At 46.0% G+C, this 14,514-nt stretch overlaps 1 protein-coding gene across 4 annotated transcripts in view; it reads right to left on the minus strand.

The window, feature by feature from the left end:
• RASAL3 (RAS protein activator like 3) overlaps positions 1-14,514 on the minus strand; it is a 45,974-nt gene that overhangs the window by 22,995 nt on the left and 8,465 nt on the right. For all 4 annotated transcript variants that reach the window (XM_060269208.2, XM_035141101.3, XM_060269206.2 and 1 more), the window contains exons 3-6: positions 3,952-4,076; positions 2,095-2,176; positions 1,058-1,155; positions 517-605 (exon numbers count right to left, since the gene is read on the minus strand). In XM_060269208.2, coding sequence (XP_060125191.1) covers positions 517-605; positions 1,058-1,155; positions 2,095-2,176; positions 3,952-4,076 — 394 coding nt within the window. The remainder of the gene's footprint in view (positions 1-516; positions 606-1,057; positions 1,156-2,094; positions 2,177-3,951; positions 4,077-14,514) is intronic.

Genomic DNA, 14,514 nt, shown 5'->3' on the forward strand with positions numbered 1-14,514 from the left:
ATCTTGGAGGTGGCCGCATGGCCACCCCCAAGATGGCCGTCGCCATGCGGCCACCCCCAAAATGGCCACCGGACAACTTCCGGTGCCGCTGCTCCTGCTGATCCCGTATTTTTCTGCGGGAGACTTGGCAGGTATGGTTATCAGAGGCTTGTTCTTCCCTTAACATCTTTCTTTGTCTTCTTTCCTGCCATTTCCCTAGCAGCACCAATCTGGAACTGGAGGAGACTTTGGAAGAAGAGCAGGACCCTATCACAGGACGTAGCACATACAAGGTTCAAGGGGAGTCATCCCTTCCTAGGATCACAACCTGAACCGCTCTGAGGAAGATACAGTGCCAGCATTTGATGCAGTCAATCCAAGTTATTAGATAAATTCCTGGATCTATTCTTGGTTTCGTTCTAGTTCTCAGGAAATATAAACAGAGCCGGAAAGAAATGGGGCCCATTGAATCCATAAAGAGGCATAAAAGACAGAAAACAATGGATGCTTCTGTTCCACACTGGCTTCAGGGCCTACCTGTTACCATTAGCAACAAGTCCAGTAGAGGAGTCAGTCTTGGCCTGGAGCCGTCCTTTCCGGTCCTTGATGCGTTTCCATAGAAGCCCCTAGAGATGGTGTGAGATGTAATAAATGTAATAAATAAATGAAGAAACGAAGGAATTCTGAGCGCAGAAGAGAGTTTATCTGCCTGACTTGCCCCATAACAGAAGCATGGAACTTGGTTTGCTCTAGATGCAACTGGACTGCAACGCCCGCTGCTCCCAACTATCGGCCATGGAGGTTGGGGCTGACGAGAGTTGGAGCCCAACAACATCTGGACGAACGCAGGTCTCATCTGGCAAGCGCCCCAGGTCAGATAATGGCCCTTGCATGCATGGTGCTACCTTATGCCAAGCCAGATCACCAGGAGCCCGCTCAGCCCAGTGCTGTTTTGAAATAGCTCTCCGTAGTCTCCCTTGAGGAGTCATGCCTCTCTCCTAAGCCCCCCTCTCCTCCGCTCCCAGTAAGCACCAGTCTGGGCTACCTGAACCTGCAATATACTGAACATCTTCTGTACCTTCACGTTGCTGAGCTGCGAGCTGGAGGAAGCCTCTTGGCAGGGTCTTTTTTCAGGGGTCTGTGAGTCTAAGAAGCTTCGTCCCTCGGTGAGCATTTCTGTCGGGAGCAAAATGGACCAAGGAAAGTGGACTGGTTGGCTGTCATGTTGGCCAGGGGAGGCAGTTCCTGGAAGATGGGAGAAAATGGCGCCCAGCACCCAGCTCCCTATTCGCTGCTCCCTCTGTATCCTGGACTGAGGATCTTTGCCAGCCCAATTCTGACCCACCCAATGCATTTTGGCACCGGAGGCGGATCCCAAAATGGTGACCCAGGGAAGCAGGGGTGAGGGAAGATCTATATCAGGAATATTGGGGGGGCAGGTAAAGATTGGCATCAGGACCTGCTGCTCCTGTGCACCCGCCTCACCCATAGCTGCCAAGTCTCCCGTATTCCCCGGGAAACTCCCGCTTTTCCAGCTGTTCCCAGCCGGAAAATAATGGATTTTTTGTTTTTCCCCAGTTTATTCTGGCACGGCGGCCATTTTGGAACTGGGCGGAGCATGCTCAGAAGCGACTTTTGATGCTGCTTTGCCCAGTTCCAAAATGGCTGCAGCGTGACTTCCGGTCTGCTACTTCCGGTCCAGTCCCTTATTTCTCGGGCAGCTATGGCCTCACCTTGCCTCATGGGTGGGGTGGGCCTGAGAAATGAATGGTCACAAATACTTTCCACGCTGGAGCTCTCAAGGAAACGTTTGGACACATGATACAACGACTCTCCTGATCTTGTGCCAGGGGAAATTGCTTGGGCTCCACCACCTCTGTTATCTCATTTAAAGGATCCCATTGGCCCAATTTACGGAGCAGGTTGGTGGCTACTGAAAAAACTCGCTTCCCAGTGGTTGGTAGGGCTCTCACCCCATGGCTCGCATGATTCGGGTTGTTGTGCTTTGATGTCATAAATACAAACGCTCTGGGCATGATCTTGGAGGCTGGCAAGGACTGGATCCTTCCAATGCCCTGCTCTCCTTTTCAACAGACTGTCTATCTCAGAACTCACCATTGTCCCTCTGGGTACCTGGCGGGTATAGTAAACTTGACTCTGAAGCAGAACTGGCTCGTTTCCCATTCTGGAGGAGACCCTAAAATAGCAAACCAAACACCACGGACAAAATTGATGATGATGATGATGATGATGATGATGATGATGATGATTCCCCCTCTTCCCCATTCTTCTACACTACAGCAGGCGAAGACTTTCTTGTTCCAACAACAAGAACTGATTGTTTTTAAGAAAAGGGCTGGTGCTCAATGTTTTTAGCTGTTTCTATTTTAGCTGTAGGGACCCAGGTGGCGCTGTGGGTTAAACCACTGAGCCTAGGGCTTGCCGATCAGAAGGTCGGTGGTTCGAATCCCTGCAATGGGGTGAGCTCCCGTTGCTCGGTCCCAGCTCCTGCCAACCTAGCAGTTCGAAAGCATGTCAAAGTGCAAGTAGATAAATAGGTACCGCTCCAACGGGAAGGTAACCGGCGTTTCCGTGCGCTGCTCTGGTTCGCCAGAAGCAGCTTTGTCATGCTGGCCACATGACCCGGAAACTGTCTGCGGACAAACACCGGCTCCCTCGGCCTATAGAGCGGGATGAGCGCTGCAACCCCAGAGTCGGACACGGCTGGACCTGATGGTCAGGGGTCCCTTTACCTTTACCTATTTTAGCTGTAAGCCTCCTTGAGTCACTGTCAGGGGAAAAGGTGGGGCTCAGGGCCACAAGACCTCAAGGACCGCCTCTCCCCATATAAACCACCCAGGACTCTGCACTCATCCTCTGAAGCCCTTCTTTGTGCGCCTACTCCACAAGAGGTCCAGAGGGTGGCAACACAGAAAAAGGCCTTTTCCGCAATGGCTCCCCGTTTGCGGGTGGCTCTCTCCAAGGGGGTTTGTCTGGTGCCTTCATTATATATTTTAGTGTTTGAGGGAGGTGTGTGTGTGTGTGTGTGTGTGTGTTATTGTTTTGTTGTTTCTGTTTTAACCATTTTTTGTGCTTTTCCCTTGTATTTTTATCTTGTGAGTTGCCCTGAGATAGTTTGATGAAGGGCAGTATATAAATGATTAAAATAAAATAAAATAAACAAGGCAGCTTCTCTCATAGCCCAGTGCCTCCTCTCTGTCACCAAAGCAGCATGTTATGAAGAAGAGAAGGCTTTTTAGCCAGTCTAGAAAATTTGAAGGTAAACCACCGTGAAGTGCAAATATATGTATATACAACCTTCACATATACAAGGAGATTCAAAAATGTGTGCAAAATCTCATGCTCGAAGTCATAAAAGTCCAGTATAACGTGCAATAATCAAGTCTGACAATAAAGTGCTATGATGTATCATGTGTTCTTATCTCTTCCCATATGTTCTTATCTCATCCGACGGGTGGCCAGCTTCTTGTCCGTTTCACAGGAATGGTTTCCTCAGGGGGCGGACTCTTTCAAAGGTTCATGTGTGAAGGCTTAACAAGACTGCCAAAGCTCATAATTCTCAAATGCACGTTATACTGGACTTATACTTCGAGCATGAGATTTTGCACACATTTTTGAATCTCCTTGTATATGTGAAGGTTGTATATACATATATTTGCACCTCACGGTAGTTTACCTTTTCATTGTTTCGCCAACATCACCGTGTTGTCTGTTGTTGCTGCTAGTCTAGAAAATTTGGCAGGAACTTTTAAGGTACCGATGCCATCCATGACCATCAAAGTTGGGTTCGGGTCCCTGAGCATCAGTGGCTTCAGTCAATGCTTGGCCAGCAGTTCACGGCCTGAGAAGCATACACTTCCTTGACGTGCAATGGTGTGCTGGGCGTGCTCAGACAGACACACAGACCCTCCTTCTCCCTCCTACAGATTTGAATGTCAGAGATGGCCTCACCTCCTCATCTCTGCCCAAGATCATGAGCTGTCGATCTACCAGGGACACATTGGCCACATCCCAGATGGTTGCATCCGTCGGCACAGCCGAAGTCAGTTGGGTCAACTGGACAGTAGAATCATCACCTGGAAGAAGAAAAACATGGGAGACATTTGGGTTTACCCGGGCTCATACTTGCTAATAAAGACGTGAGCGCAAAATACATTTTCCTCCTAACTAAGTAACTACCATCGACGTGTCTTTCCATTACTGTATATGCTATGCCCTTGTGACTTGTAACTTGTAACTAGCCTTTATTGGCATAAGTTAAAACAGTAAAATCATACAATGTCATCCAAATACATTGATAATCCAAACACATACAATATATAAAAGACTAGATAACCACCACTGAATAAATCAGGCATCTTTAGATTTAGCTTTTTTTTGTATATAATTTTTATTAAATTTTCGGTTTTACCATTTAAAATACTCGTTTTACAACCTTAAGATATCAGTGACTTCCCTTCTTCTCTTTCCACAGTTCATTTTACATATCATAAATCCCTGCATGTTTTACAGAAACTATACCAATCAGTATTCCATTATTGCATCCATCAAAAATTGTTTACACTGTTGAATTTATCTTCATGCTGCCAGTGTTTTCAGTTGTACACAATTATTTCCCATATATTCAATAAACGTTTTCCAATCTTCTTTAAACGTATGTTCTACTTGTTCCCTTATCCTATATGTTAGGTCCGCAAGTAGATTTAGCTTTAAAGATCTCGGCTAAGCATCCCAAAACAATCTTGGTAGTTTCGGGAGTACCATCCCTCAACAAATATTGGATTACAGACTCTTTGCAAGTCGATATTTTGAGCTGTAAGGGAGTCACTAGGAGATCTCTGCGAAGGGTGCTGAGAAGAGGGCAAGCCAAAATTATGTGATACAAAATTATTGTATCTGGTGTATTCTTATACCAGGAACAGAATCTGTTCTGGAAGGGTTTTTTTTAAAAAAAATCTTCCAAACAATACAGACAAGGGGGATGCATTTAGACGAGCTAACACATGCCGTGCCCTAGCTTGAATGGCTCCCCCCCCCACTTTCCCTATTGCCATCTACTGCCATCTCCCGCTTGGACTACTGCAATGCGCTCTACGTGGGGCTACCCTTGAAGGTGACTCGGAAACTACAACTAATCCAGAATGCGGCAGATAGACTGGTGACTGGGAGCGGCCGCCAAGACCACATAACACCGGTCTTGAAAGATCTACATTGTCTCCCAGTACGTTTCCGAGCACAATTCAAAGTGTTGGTGCTGACCTTTAAAGCCCTAAATGGCCTCGGTCCAGTATACCTGAAGGAGCATCTCCACCCCCATCGTTCTGCCCAGACACTGAGGTCCAGCACTGAGGGCCTTCTGGCGGTTCCCTCGTTGCGAGAAGCCAAGTTGCAGGGAACTAGGCAGAGGGCCTTCTCGGTGATGGCGCCTGCCCTGTGGAACGCCCTCCCAACAGATGTCAAAGAGGAAAACAACTACCAGACTTTTAGAAGACATCTGAAGGCAGCCCTGTTTAGGGAGGCTTTAAATGTTTAATAGATTACTGTATTGTGTTTTGTTTTTTTGTTGGAAGCCGCCCAGAGTGGCTGGGGAAACCCAGCCAGATGGGCGGGGTATAAATAATAATAATACAGGTAGTAATATATTATTATTACTATTATTATTATTATCTACTGCCTCTGTTCACTCATGCAGGATGTCCAAGGAGTGGATGAATCCTGTTCCCCCTACTTGGGATGCATGCTTTCACCTCTTTGGGTTGTGTCCACAGGGTGGAGGACCTGAAACAGGGATTGCCATGTGGTGGAAGACTGTAGGAGTGAGGTGTGGTAGATTTGTTGGTGACCTGCCCTTTCAGCCAAAACGGGACAGGAGCCTTGCGACAGAGACCAAAGCTAAGGAGACAGGCTCTTAGTGAAACGGAGCTGCATCTATCAAAGTTTCCTTAGAAGTGGCTCAAAGGATGGCTTCTTCTTAGGCTCCTTGCATGTGAGGTGGCCTAGAATATGTGAGCTGAAATATGTGAGGTGGTTGGCAGAGCTAGACAAGATGATTTCTGGTCTCTTGAAGCTCAGAGTGACAGGTATATTTCTGGCCCATGTCAATTTCACATGGGTTCATTCAGAAGTCTGTTCCACTGCTTAAAAAATAATAATAATTTAAAAATCAAAATTTACATGATTTTTGAACTTTTAAAAAGCCCAGGTTTTGTTAGCCCAAAAATGGAAAACAAGCGAGGTCCCAACCAAATAAGAGTGACAACTTAAGTTTACAGAATATGCACAGTTTGCAGACTGAACATATAGAATAAGAGAACAAGAAGAACACGTTTAGAGAAGATTAGACAATGTTTATTGAATATACAGTGGTATCTTGACTTACGAACGACTCGACAACCGAATTTTTCGACTTATGAATGGGGCAAATGGCCGCACGCTTACGAATTTCTCAACATCCGAAGGGAAACCGCGGCGGTTTTAGATAGGGTTTTTTCGACTTACGAATTTTTAGATGGGGTTGCTTCGACTTACAAATTTTTCCATTTCCAATGCATTCCTATGGGAAATCGTGTTTCCAATGGCACTTTTCAACTTACGAATTTTTCGACCTACGAAGGTGCCTTCATACACCACTGTATGGGAAATAACTGTGTACACCTGAAAACTCTGGCAGCATTAAGATAAGTTCAACAGTGTAAATAAGTTTCGATGGATGCAATAATGGCATACTGAATAGTATAGTTTCTGTAGCATATGCAGGGATTTATGATATGTAAAATGAACCATGGAAAGCAAAGAAGGGAGATGTAATAATGAGTACAGTGGTAACTCGGGTTACAGACACCTCAGGCTACAAACACTTTGGGTTACAGACTCCGCTAACCCGGAAGTAGTACCTCGGGTTAAGAACTTTGCCCCAGGATGAGAATAGAAATCGCACGGTGGCGGCGCAGCGGCAGCGGGAGCAGGGCCGTCTCAAGCATGTCGGGCGCCCTGGCGCCATGGTGCGGAGATCGCTCTGGCACCCCTGGCCTGGTGGGCGGATGCAGCGTGCCGCGCGGCAGCACCCTGGCACCCCCCACCACCCAGCCTACCCCTAGAGCTGGCCCTGAGCGGGAGGCCCCATTAGCTAAAGTGGTACCTCAGGTTAAGAATGGTTTCAGGTTAAGAACGGACCTCCGGAACAAATTAAGTTTGTAACCAGAGGTACCACTGTACTTTAAATTGTAAAAAAAAAAAAAAAGCCACTATCTTGTTGAGTGTCTTTGGCGCAATGAATTTACAAGCCCTTGGATCAGTAAAATCCATGCCAAACTTTTGTTTTTCAGAATTTCTCCCTCAGATTCGCTAAAACTAGACCTTGCTTCTGCAAAAAGACTCATCAAACAAAAATTGGACGATTCTGAGTTACAACATAATTACATGATGGGCGGGGGAGTCTGTTTGCCTCGGAACATTGGCATCACCCCAATACACCATGCCCCATCATACCTATCCTCCCTTTCCACTGCTTCCCACTGATTTGCGTTCACCAGAGCGAGGTTTAATGCTTTTCCGTCTAATGTTTTGAGACATAGATTTTCCAAGGGCCTTGTTTCCGCTCTATGTGATTGTGATAATAAGTCGACAGAATCCCTCCATCATACAGGGCAGTCTCGAGCAGGTCGCGCGCCCTGGCGCTGAGGGGCGGAGATCGCTCCGGCGCCCCCGCCCTCACAAGGCACAGTATGGCTTCCGCGCGGCTTTGCCGCGCAGCGCCCGGCCTCCTGGCCCACCGCCCTGGCAGCCCGCGCCACCGGGACTCTACCTAGAGCCGGCCCAGCCATCATATAATCTTTACTTTCCCCCTGCACAGTGATGTTCGGGCAAAACTACTAAGACCAATAACCCAGAAACTTGTCGGTACGCCAGCAGAGTCACACCTTGCCCTACTCCTGCAAGACAATGATTCCTACATAACCTTGCAGGTGGCAAGGTTTCTAAACTCTGTTTTGTCCCCAAAAAAAGGCAAAGTGGCCAACTACATGACCATTAAGATTTCTGTCATCTTTCCCTTTGATTACAGCTTCAATACCATCGTGTTTGTGTTTTTCTGTGATAGCTGTGGTTTGGTCTCTGGTGGCTTATGTCTATTTTTGTAACTTCATGTTTTATGTTTATATGGGCTTATAGCCGCAATAAAGTCTTGATTGATTGATTGTAAAAAAGAAGATTTAATTATATAGGGGGGGCATTTTATATACTTCTTCTGCTTCTGCTTCTGCTATACTTCTGCTTCATTGACTATGCAAAAGCCTTTGACTGTGTCGATCACAGCAAACCATGGCAAGTTCTTAAAGAAATGGGAGTGCCTGATCACCTCATCTGTCTCCTGAGAAATCTCTATGTGGGACAAGAAGCTACAGTTAGAACTGGATATGTAACAACTGATTGGTTCAAAATTGGGAAAGGAGTACGACAAGGTTGTATATTGTCTCCCTGCTTATTTAACTTATATGCAGAATTCATCATGCGAAAGGCTGGACTAGATGAATCCCAAGCCGGAATTAAGATTGCCGGAAGAAATATCAATAACCTCAGGTATGCAGATGACACAACCTTGATGGCAGAAAGTGAGGAGGAATTAAAGAACCTTTTAATGAGGGTGAAAGAGGAGAGCGTAAAATATGGTCTGAAGCTCAACATCAAAAAAAACAAGATCATGGCCACTGGTCCTATCACCTCCTGGCAAATAGAAGGGGAAGAAATGGAGGCAGTGAGAGATTTTACTTTCTTGGGCTCCTTGATCACTGCAGATGGTGACAGCAGTCACGAAATTAAAAGACGCCTGCTTCTTGGGAGAAAAGCAATGACAAACCTAGACAGCATCTTAAAAAGCAGAGACATCACCTTGCCTACAAAGGTCCGTATAGTTAAAGCTATGGTTTTCCCAGTAGTGATGTATGGAAGTGAGAGCTGGACCATAAAGAAGGCTGATCGCCGAAGAATTGATGCTTTTGAATTATGGTGCTGGAGGAGACTCTTGAGAGTCCCATGGACTGCAAGAAGATCAAACCTATCCATTCTTAAGGAAATCAGCCCTGAGTGCTCCCTGGAAGGACAGATCGTGAAGCTGAGGCTCCAATACTTTGGCCACCTTATGAGAAGAGAAGAATCCTTGGAAAAGACCTTGATGTTGGGAAAGATGGAGGGCACTAGGAGAAGGGGACGACAGAGGACAAGATGGGAACTTCCGGTTCGTCGCGGCGGTGAGAAGGACGCAGGGACTTTCGCGTGCCGAGGTCCCTGGCTTCTCGGAGGGGGGGGGAAGTCCGCAGAGCGAGCGGACTCCCCGTAAAAACATCGGATCGAGAGTTCCGATGACTCAGGAGCCCAGCGGCCGCTCCGTTTGGCGGATCCCCCGCCGCCCGAGAGCTCAATAGAGCGATCGTGAGCCGGCGGGGTTGAACCGCGGGAGCCATTTTGGGCCACATCTTGCCTCCGGGAAGCGAAGCTCCGAGTCCTGACCTGGCAAGCGGCGGATTCTTCCGATTTGAAACTAAAGATTCCTAAAGAAGTAAGTGGAACTTTGATTTGGACCTTAAATTTGCTAATTGGAAAATAGGAGAGACTTTAAAGAAACGGAAGCTGGTCTCTTCCTAATGGGAAACTGGGAGGCGTTTGGAAAAAAAAAATCCTAAGCCGAATAACAAAAGAATTTGAAACTGTGGACCCGAGAGGGAAAAAAGACTTTTTGGAACCATCTCAGCCCCTGAGTCCGGCACCCCTTGAGGTACAGCGGTATTAAAGAGAAGAGCGTTTTGACAGCTGTCAAAAGCTGTCAAACTGTCAAAAGACCGGGTGGATTGATTGCACTGCTGTGAACAGGAAAAATTGTTTGGAATTGCCAAAGAATTACTTAAATTGGAAGTAAGAATGGATTTGGGACTGAGTTAAGAACTAAGAAAAAGAACAGCCAAAATGGAGTCGATCGTCTGAGAAAGGAATTTTCCAGTACCCATTGTTCCCTACACCCTGTTTATCTGCGGTTACGAGAGGTATGAAAACAAAACTTTCTCGAGCCTTCCAGGAGACTGTGCTGAACTACTTGCTGTCATGGGAAGATTTTTACAAGGAACGGCAACATCCCAGCTCACCACCAGTTGAGATTGAAGTCCAAGTACAGGACTTAGAGGTTAATTCAAATTTGGAGATTATTGACTCTGAGACTGTGGGTGATAAGAAACAATTTGAAGAGGACTTGGACTATGACAAATTTGTTTGGGATGAAGCAAAAGATGACCTCCAAAAGGGAGAAAAACAAGCAGAACAAGAAGATGAGAGACAAAGGGACTTAAAGTCTAATGGAATTGAAGATCCTGGAAGGGTTAAAATGTGAAGTGGGGTTTTTGTGGGATGGGAAGGACAGGGGCAAAGGGGGGCAAAGGTCTGGAGATGGATTTGGGAAAGAATGGGTGTGGGGTAAAAACTTTAGTTAAAAGGTATTGTTTGGGTCTCTGAAAGACGGTTTTCGAAATCTTGGCTTGACAATGGAAACGCTGAACCAATTGGGGGGAAAAGACTTGGGGAGAGGAAATGGAATGCAAAAAGAAAGGGAAAAAAAGGGGACCGCTGCGGAGAAGGGGACGTCAGAGGACAAGATGGTTGGACAGTGTTCTCGAAGCTACGAACATGAGTTTGACCAAACTGCGGGAGGCAGTGCAAGACAGGAGTGCCTGGCGTGCTATGGTCCATGGGGTCATGAAGAGTCGGACACGACTAAACGACTAAACAACAAAACATACATTATGCATTTATGAACAGTGTTTGTTTTTGTTTAGTCCAGAGAAGTGCATTTTAAGATTCAGAGATGTGTGAAAGGATCAGAGATGTGTGAAGGATAACTGATGTTCTGCCATGGCCTCAAAGCCCAGCAGTGACCAGCTGGACAGAGGCTCAAAAGTCCTCTGTTCACCTCTAGACCTTTGTTGGAGCACGCTGCTCACATGGAGCTCTCCGTGGTGCTGCAATACCTGGCCTGCTTTGCTGCCTTGCTCTGTGAGTCCCTCCAGGGAACCAAGGCAGGACATCGGATCTGCATATTAGTCCAGGAAGTGCAAATCACCCACTTAATGGGATCCCTTAGAAACACAGACCAAACAAAATCCACTTGGAGGCTGAGCTCAACCATTATTGCCGGGGTCACCTCGCTAGATTTGCCATGAACAATGGAAAGTAGCACAGCCTGTAACTTGGCTTCGCTGAGTCACACACGCAAAATAATGGCAATACTGGTGTTTTGGGTTGATTGGCACACCACTTGCAGTCTTTTCAAATATTAAGTTGCAAGGCTGTGGGCACCGGAAAGTCATGCCCTCCCTGTGTGTTGCAGCTGTCCTCCTGGTGGTTGGGATTTTCTATCCCACTCAAGCACAGGGAGAGGTCAGAGGGAAACGAGGGGGTGGCTGCAGGCTCCTCCTGTCCCTGAGGTGGATCCTGCCCACACTTGTGCGGCTTCGTGCAGATAGAGATCGGAAAGCTGGCATAGTCAATTGCAGCAGAAAAGCATGGAGCTACAGTTTCCACTACTACCAAGAGCTGTATCATTGGGCAGTTAGTGCCTGTAAAACAGCAAAGCTTGTGCCATACAGTTTCACTTCCTTCTGACATGCCAATCATCACAGAATCATCTTTGAAAGACATCCCCACCCACAACAGCAGCCCTGACCACCCCGCCCTCTCCTTTGAGTGGCAGCTAGCAATTATTTGCCACTCTAACAATCCCAAACAAAATTTGCATAGAGGGTTTGGGTGCAATTAGGAAGGGCGGGGGGGGGGGAGAAGCCAAAACCCAATGAAAAGAGACTTCTCAAAGGCGACCTTGGGGTTGCGGCGTTCATTTGCTTTCAGCCCGAGGGAGCCAGCATTTGTCCACAGACAGCTTTCCGGATCATGTGGCCCTCATGACTGAACCGTTCTGGCGCAACGGGACACCGTGATGGAAACCAGAGCGCATGGAAACACCGTTTACCTTCCCGCCGCAGCGGTACCTATTTATCTACTTGCACTTGCATGCTTTCGAACTGCTAGGTTGACGCGGGTGGCACTGTGGTCGAAACCACTGAGCCTCTTGGGCTTGCTGAGTGGAAGGTTGACGGCTCAAATCCATGCAATGGGGTGAGTTCCTGTTGCTCTGTCCCAGCTCCTGCCAACCTAGCAGTTCGGAAGCATACCAGTGCAACCAGATATTAATAAATGAATTTAAGGAACCACAGAAAGATGGGGAAGGAAGTCAAACTTTGAAATGTTAAATTGATTGTAAAACTAATGAAATGTGTAAACTTGAAAAGTATAAATAAAACTTCTTTAAAAAGGAAAGAAAACTGGCTGCGTATTCGCCCCCATACGACACAAAAGCACCACCAGATAAATAGTTTATTTTTCTTTTTAAAAAAACAAACAAACTTAAAATAATAAAATATAAACTGGAACAAAAGACAGAGCAGTAGCATCGGCAGCAAAGGGAGAGGATGCGTCACTCATTATAAATGATATAAAATACGCCACACAGAGACATAGCTGTTTTGCAATCACATTCCACAAAAGCGCTACTTTGAGGTAGGGAGTGTGGGTTGTGCACACCAAACAAGTGGAGATTTATGGAGCAGAACGCCAAGTCATGTAGGAAAGGCCTTTCGCCAAAGTGAGGGAAGTAGCTGCTCCGGCCGTCATTTCAACACCAGCAGAACGAAAAGGTTTGCATGTTTCGATGTGGACTTTTTTTCATGGGGCAAACAAGTAAGCCAAACTGAGGCATGAAACAGATACCTGAGGAAGACCTAAGCTCACCCAAACCGTATTATTAGCAGTTGGCAGAAGCAATGGAGCAGGAGAGGGCAGGGAGTGTCAAGGGATTTTCCTTTGCAGCTCGAGAGTTGGAATCAAACCAATTCCTTCCAGCAGCACCTTAAAGACCAACTAAGGTTTTTTATTTTGGTATGAGCTTTCGTGTGCATGCACACTTCTGAAGTGTGCATGCACACGAAAGCTCATACCAAAATAAAAAACTTAGTTGGTCTTTAAGGTGCTGCTGGAAGGATTTTTTTTATTTTGTTTCGACTACGTCAGACCAACACGGCTACCTACCTGTAAATCAAACCAAAAAACACATTCAGATGTGCTCAAATGACTTTCAGGCATCAAGAGCCTCACTGACTTCAGAATGGTGTCAATAGGACGGAAGCGGTTTGCAGTCAATCGTTTCAGCTTAGCTGGCTCAGCAATAGATCTATTTTGTATCGTCTTTAGTTTAGCCAGCATTCCTCTCTTCTGCCCTACAGGGAACAAAATCCTACTTCCACTCAATTTAGCACATAAACTGAAATGTGGTATGGGGTAAATTGAAGAAGACGAGGAACTTTGCACTTTCCTAAACTTTTAACTATCTCCCCGGCCAATCACCACGCTAGTTTTTTTGTTTTTGTTTTCCACGGCAGCCTGATGAAAGACAGACAACTGCTTACTTATTGCACAATAGTTTCTAAACCGTGGTTTAAAACCAACCATTATTCTTCCCAGAATTTGGCAAGAAGAGAGAAATTCCTGGAGAGGTGGAGAGGCTCAGCCTTTGAGAAACAGAGGAAGACACTGGCGGCCCAGACATAGTACTACATCATTTATTTTCCTTGACAAATTAATCCAGAATATTGACTTCCCTCTGGTTCTTTTCGCGTAATAACTAATACCAATTAGAACAGTTCAGGGCTGTGTCAGCTTGGCTAAAACAACCCAAGTTCTGTGCATGAATAAAATATGGACATTAAGAGCATTTATTTTGCTCTTAATTGGGATGCGGGTGGAGCTGTGGTCTAAACCACGAAGCCTCTTGGATTGGAAGGTGGGCGGTTTGAATCCCCACGACGGAGTGAGCTCCCGTTGCTCTGTCCCAGCTCCTGCCAACCTAGCAATTTGAAAGCATGCCAGTGCAAGTAGATAAATAGGTACCACCCCCCTCTTTTGGGAAATGATTTATAAATGAACTGAAAAACATGTTTAAAATAACTATTGTTTTAAAAACCAGAGGCTTTCTTATTAGGTATAATATGAGAAGAATTTCCGAAGGATAAGAAAGTACTGTTTATATATGCGGCAACAGCGGCAAGAATATTATCTGCCCAGGGATGGAAAGAAGAAAGGACCCCATCAAAAGAAGAATGGAAAATGAAGATGGTGGACTATATGGAAATGGCAAGGCTGAGTGGGAAGATCAGGCACCAAGAGGATAATAAATTCAACAAAGAATGGCATATAACTTTATAGAATATGTTAAAGAACTCTGTAAACATTCAAAAACGTTAGCAGAATTGATATAGCACTTATAATTTAAAATGACAGAGGATAAAATCGAAGTGTAATAATTTAGATAAATTGAATTAGATGCAGCAAAAAAAGGAAGATAAATTATGGAAGCCAAGGGGGGTGGGGGGGTGGAAGTCTGGCGGTTCAGGGTACCCCATAAATGTACTGATATGGATTATG

This window comes from Zootoca vivipara, chromosome 15 (assembly GCF_965207765.1).
Source record: "Zootoca vivipara chromosome 15, rZooViv2.hap1.1, whole genome shotgun sequence".
NCBI classification, from domain to species: Eukaryota; Metazoa; Chordata; class Lepidosauria; order Squamata; family Lacertidae; genus Zootoca; species Zootoca vivipara.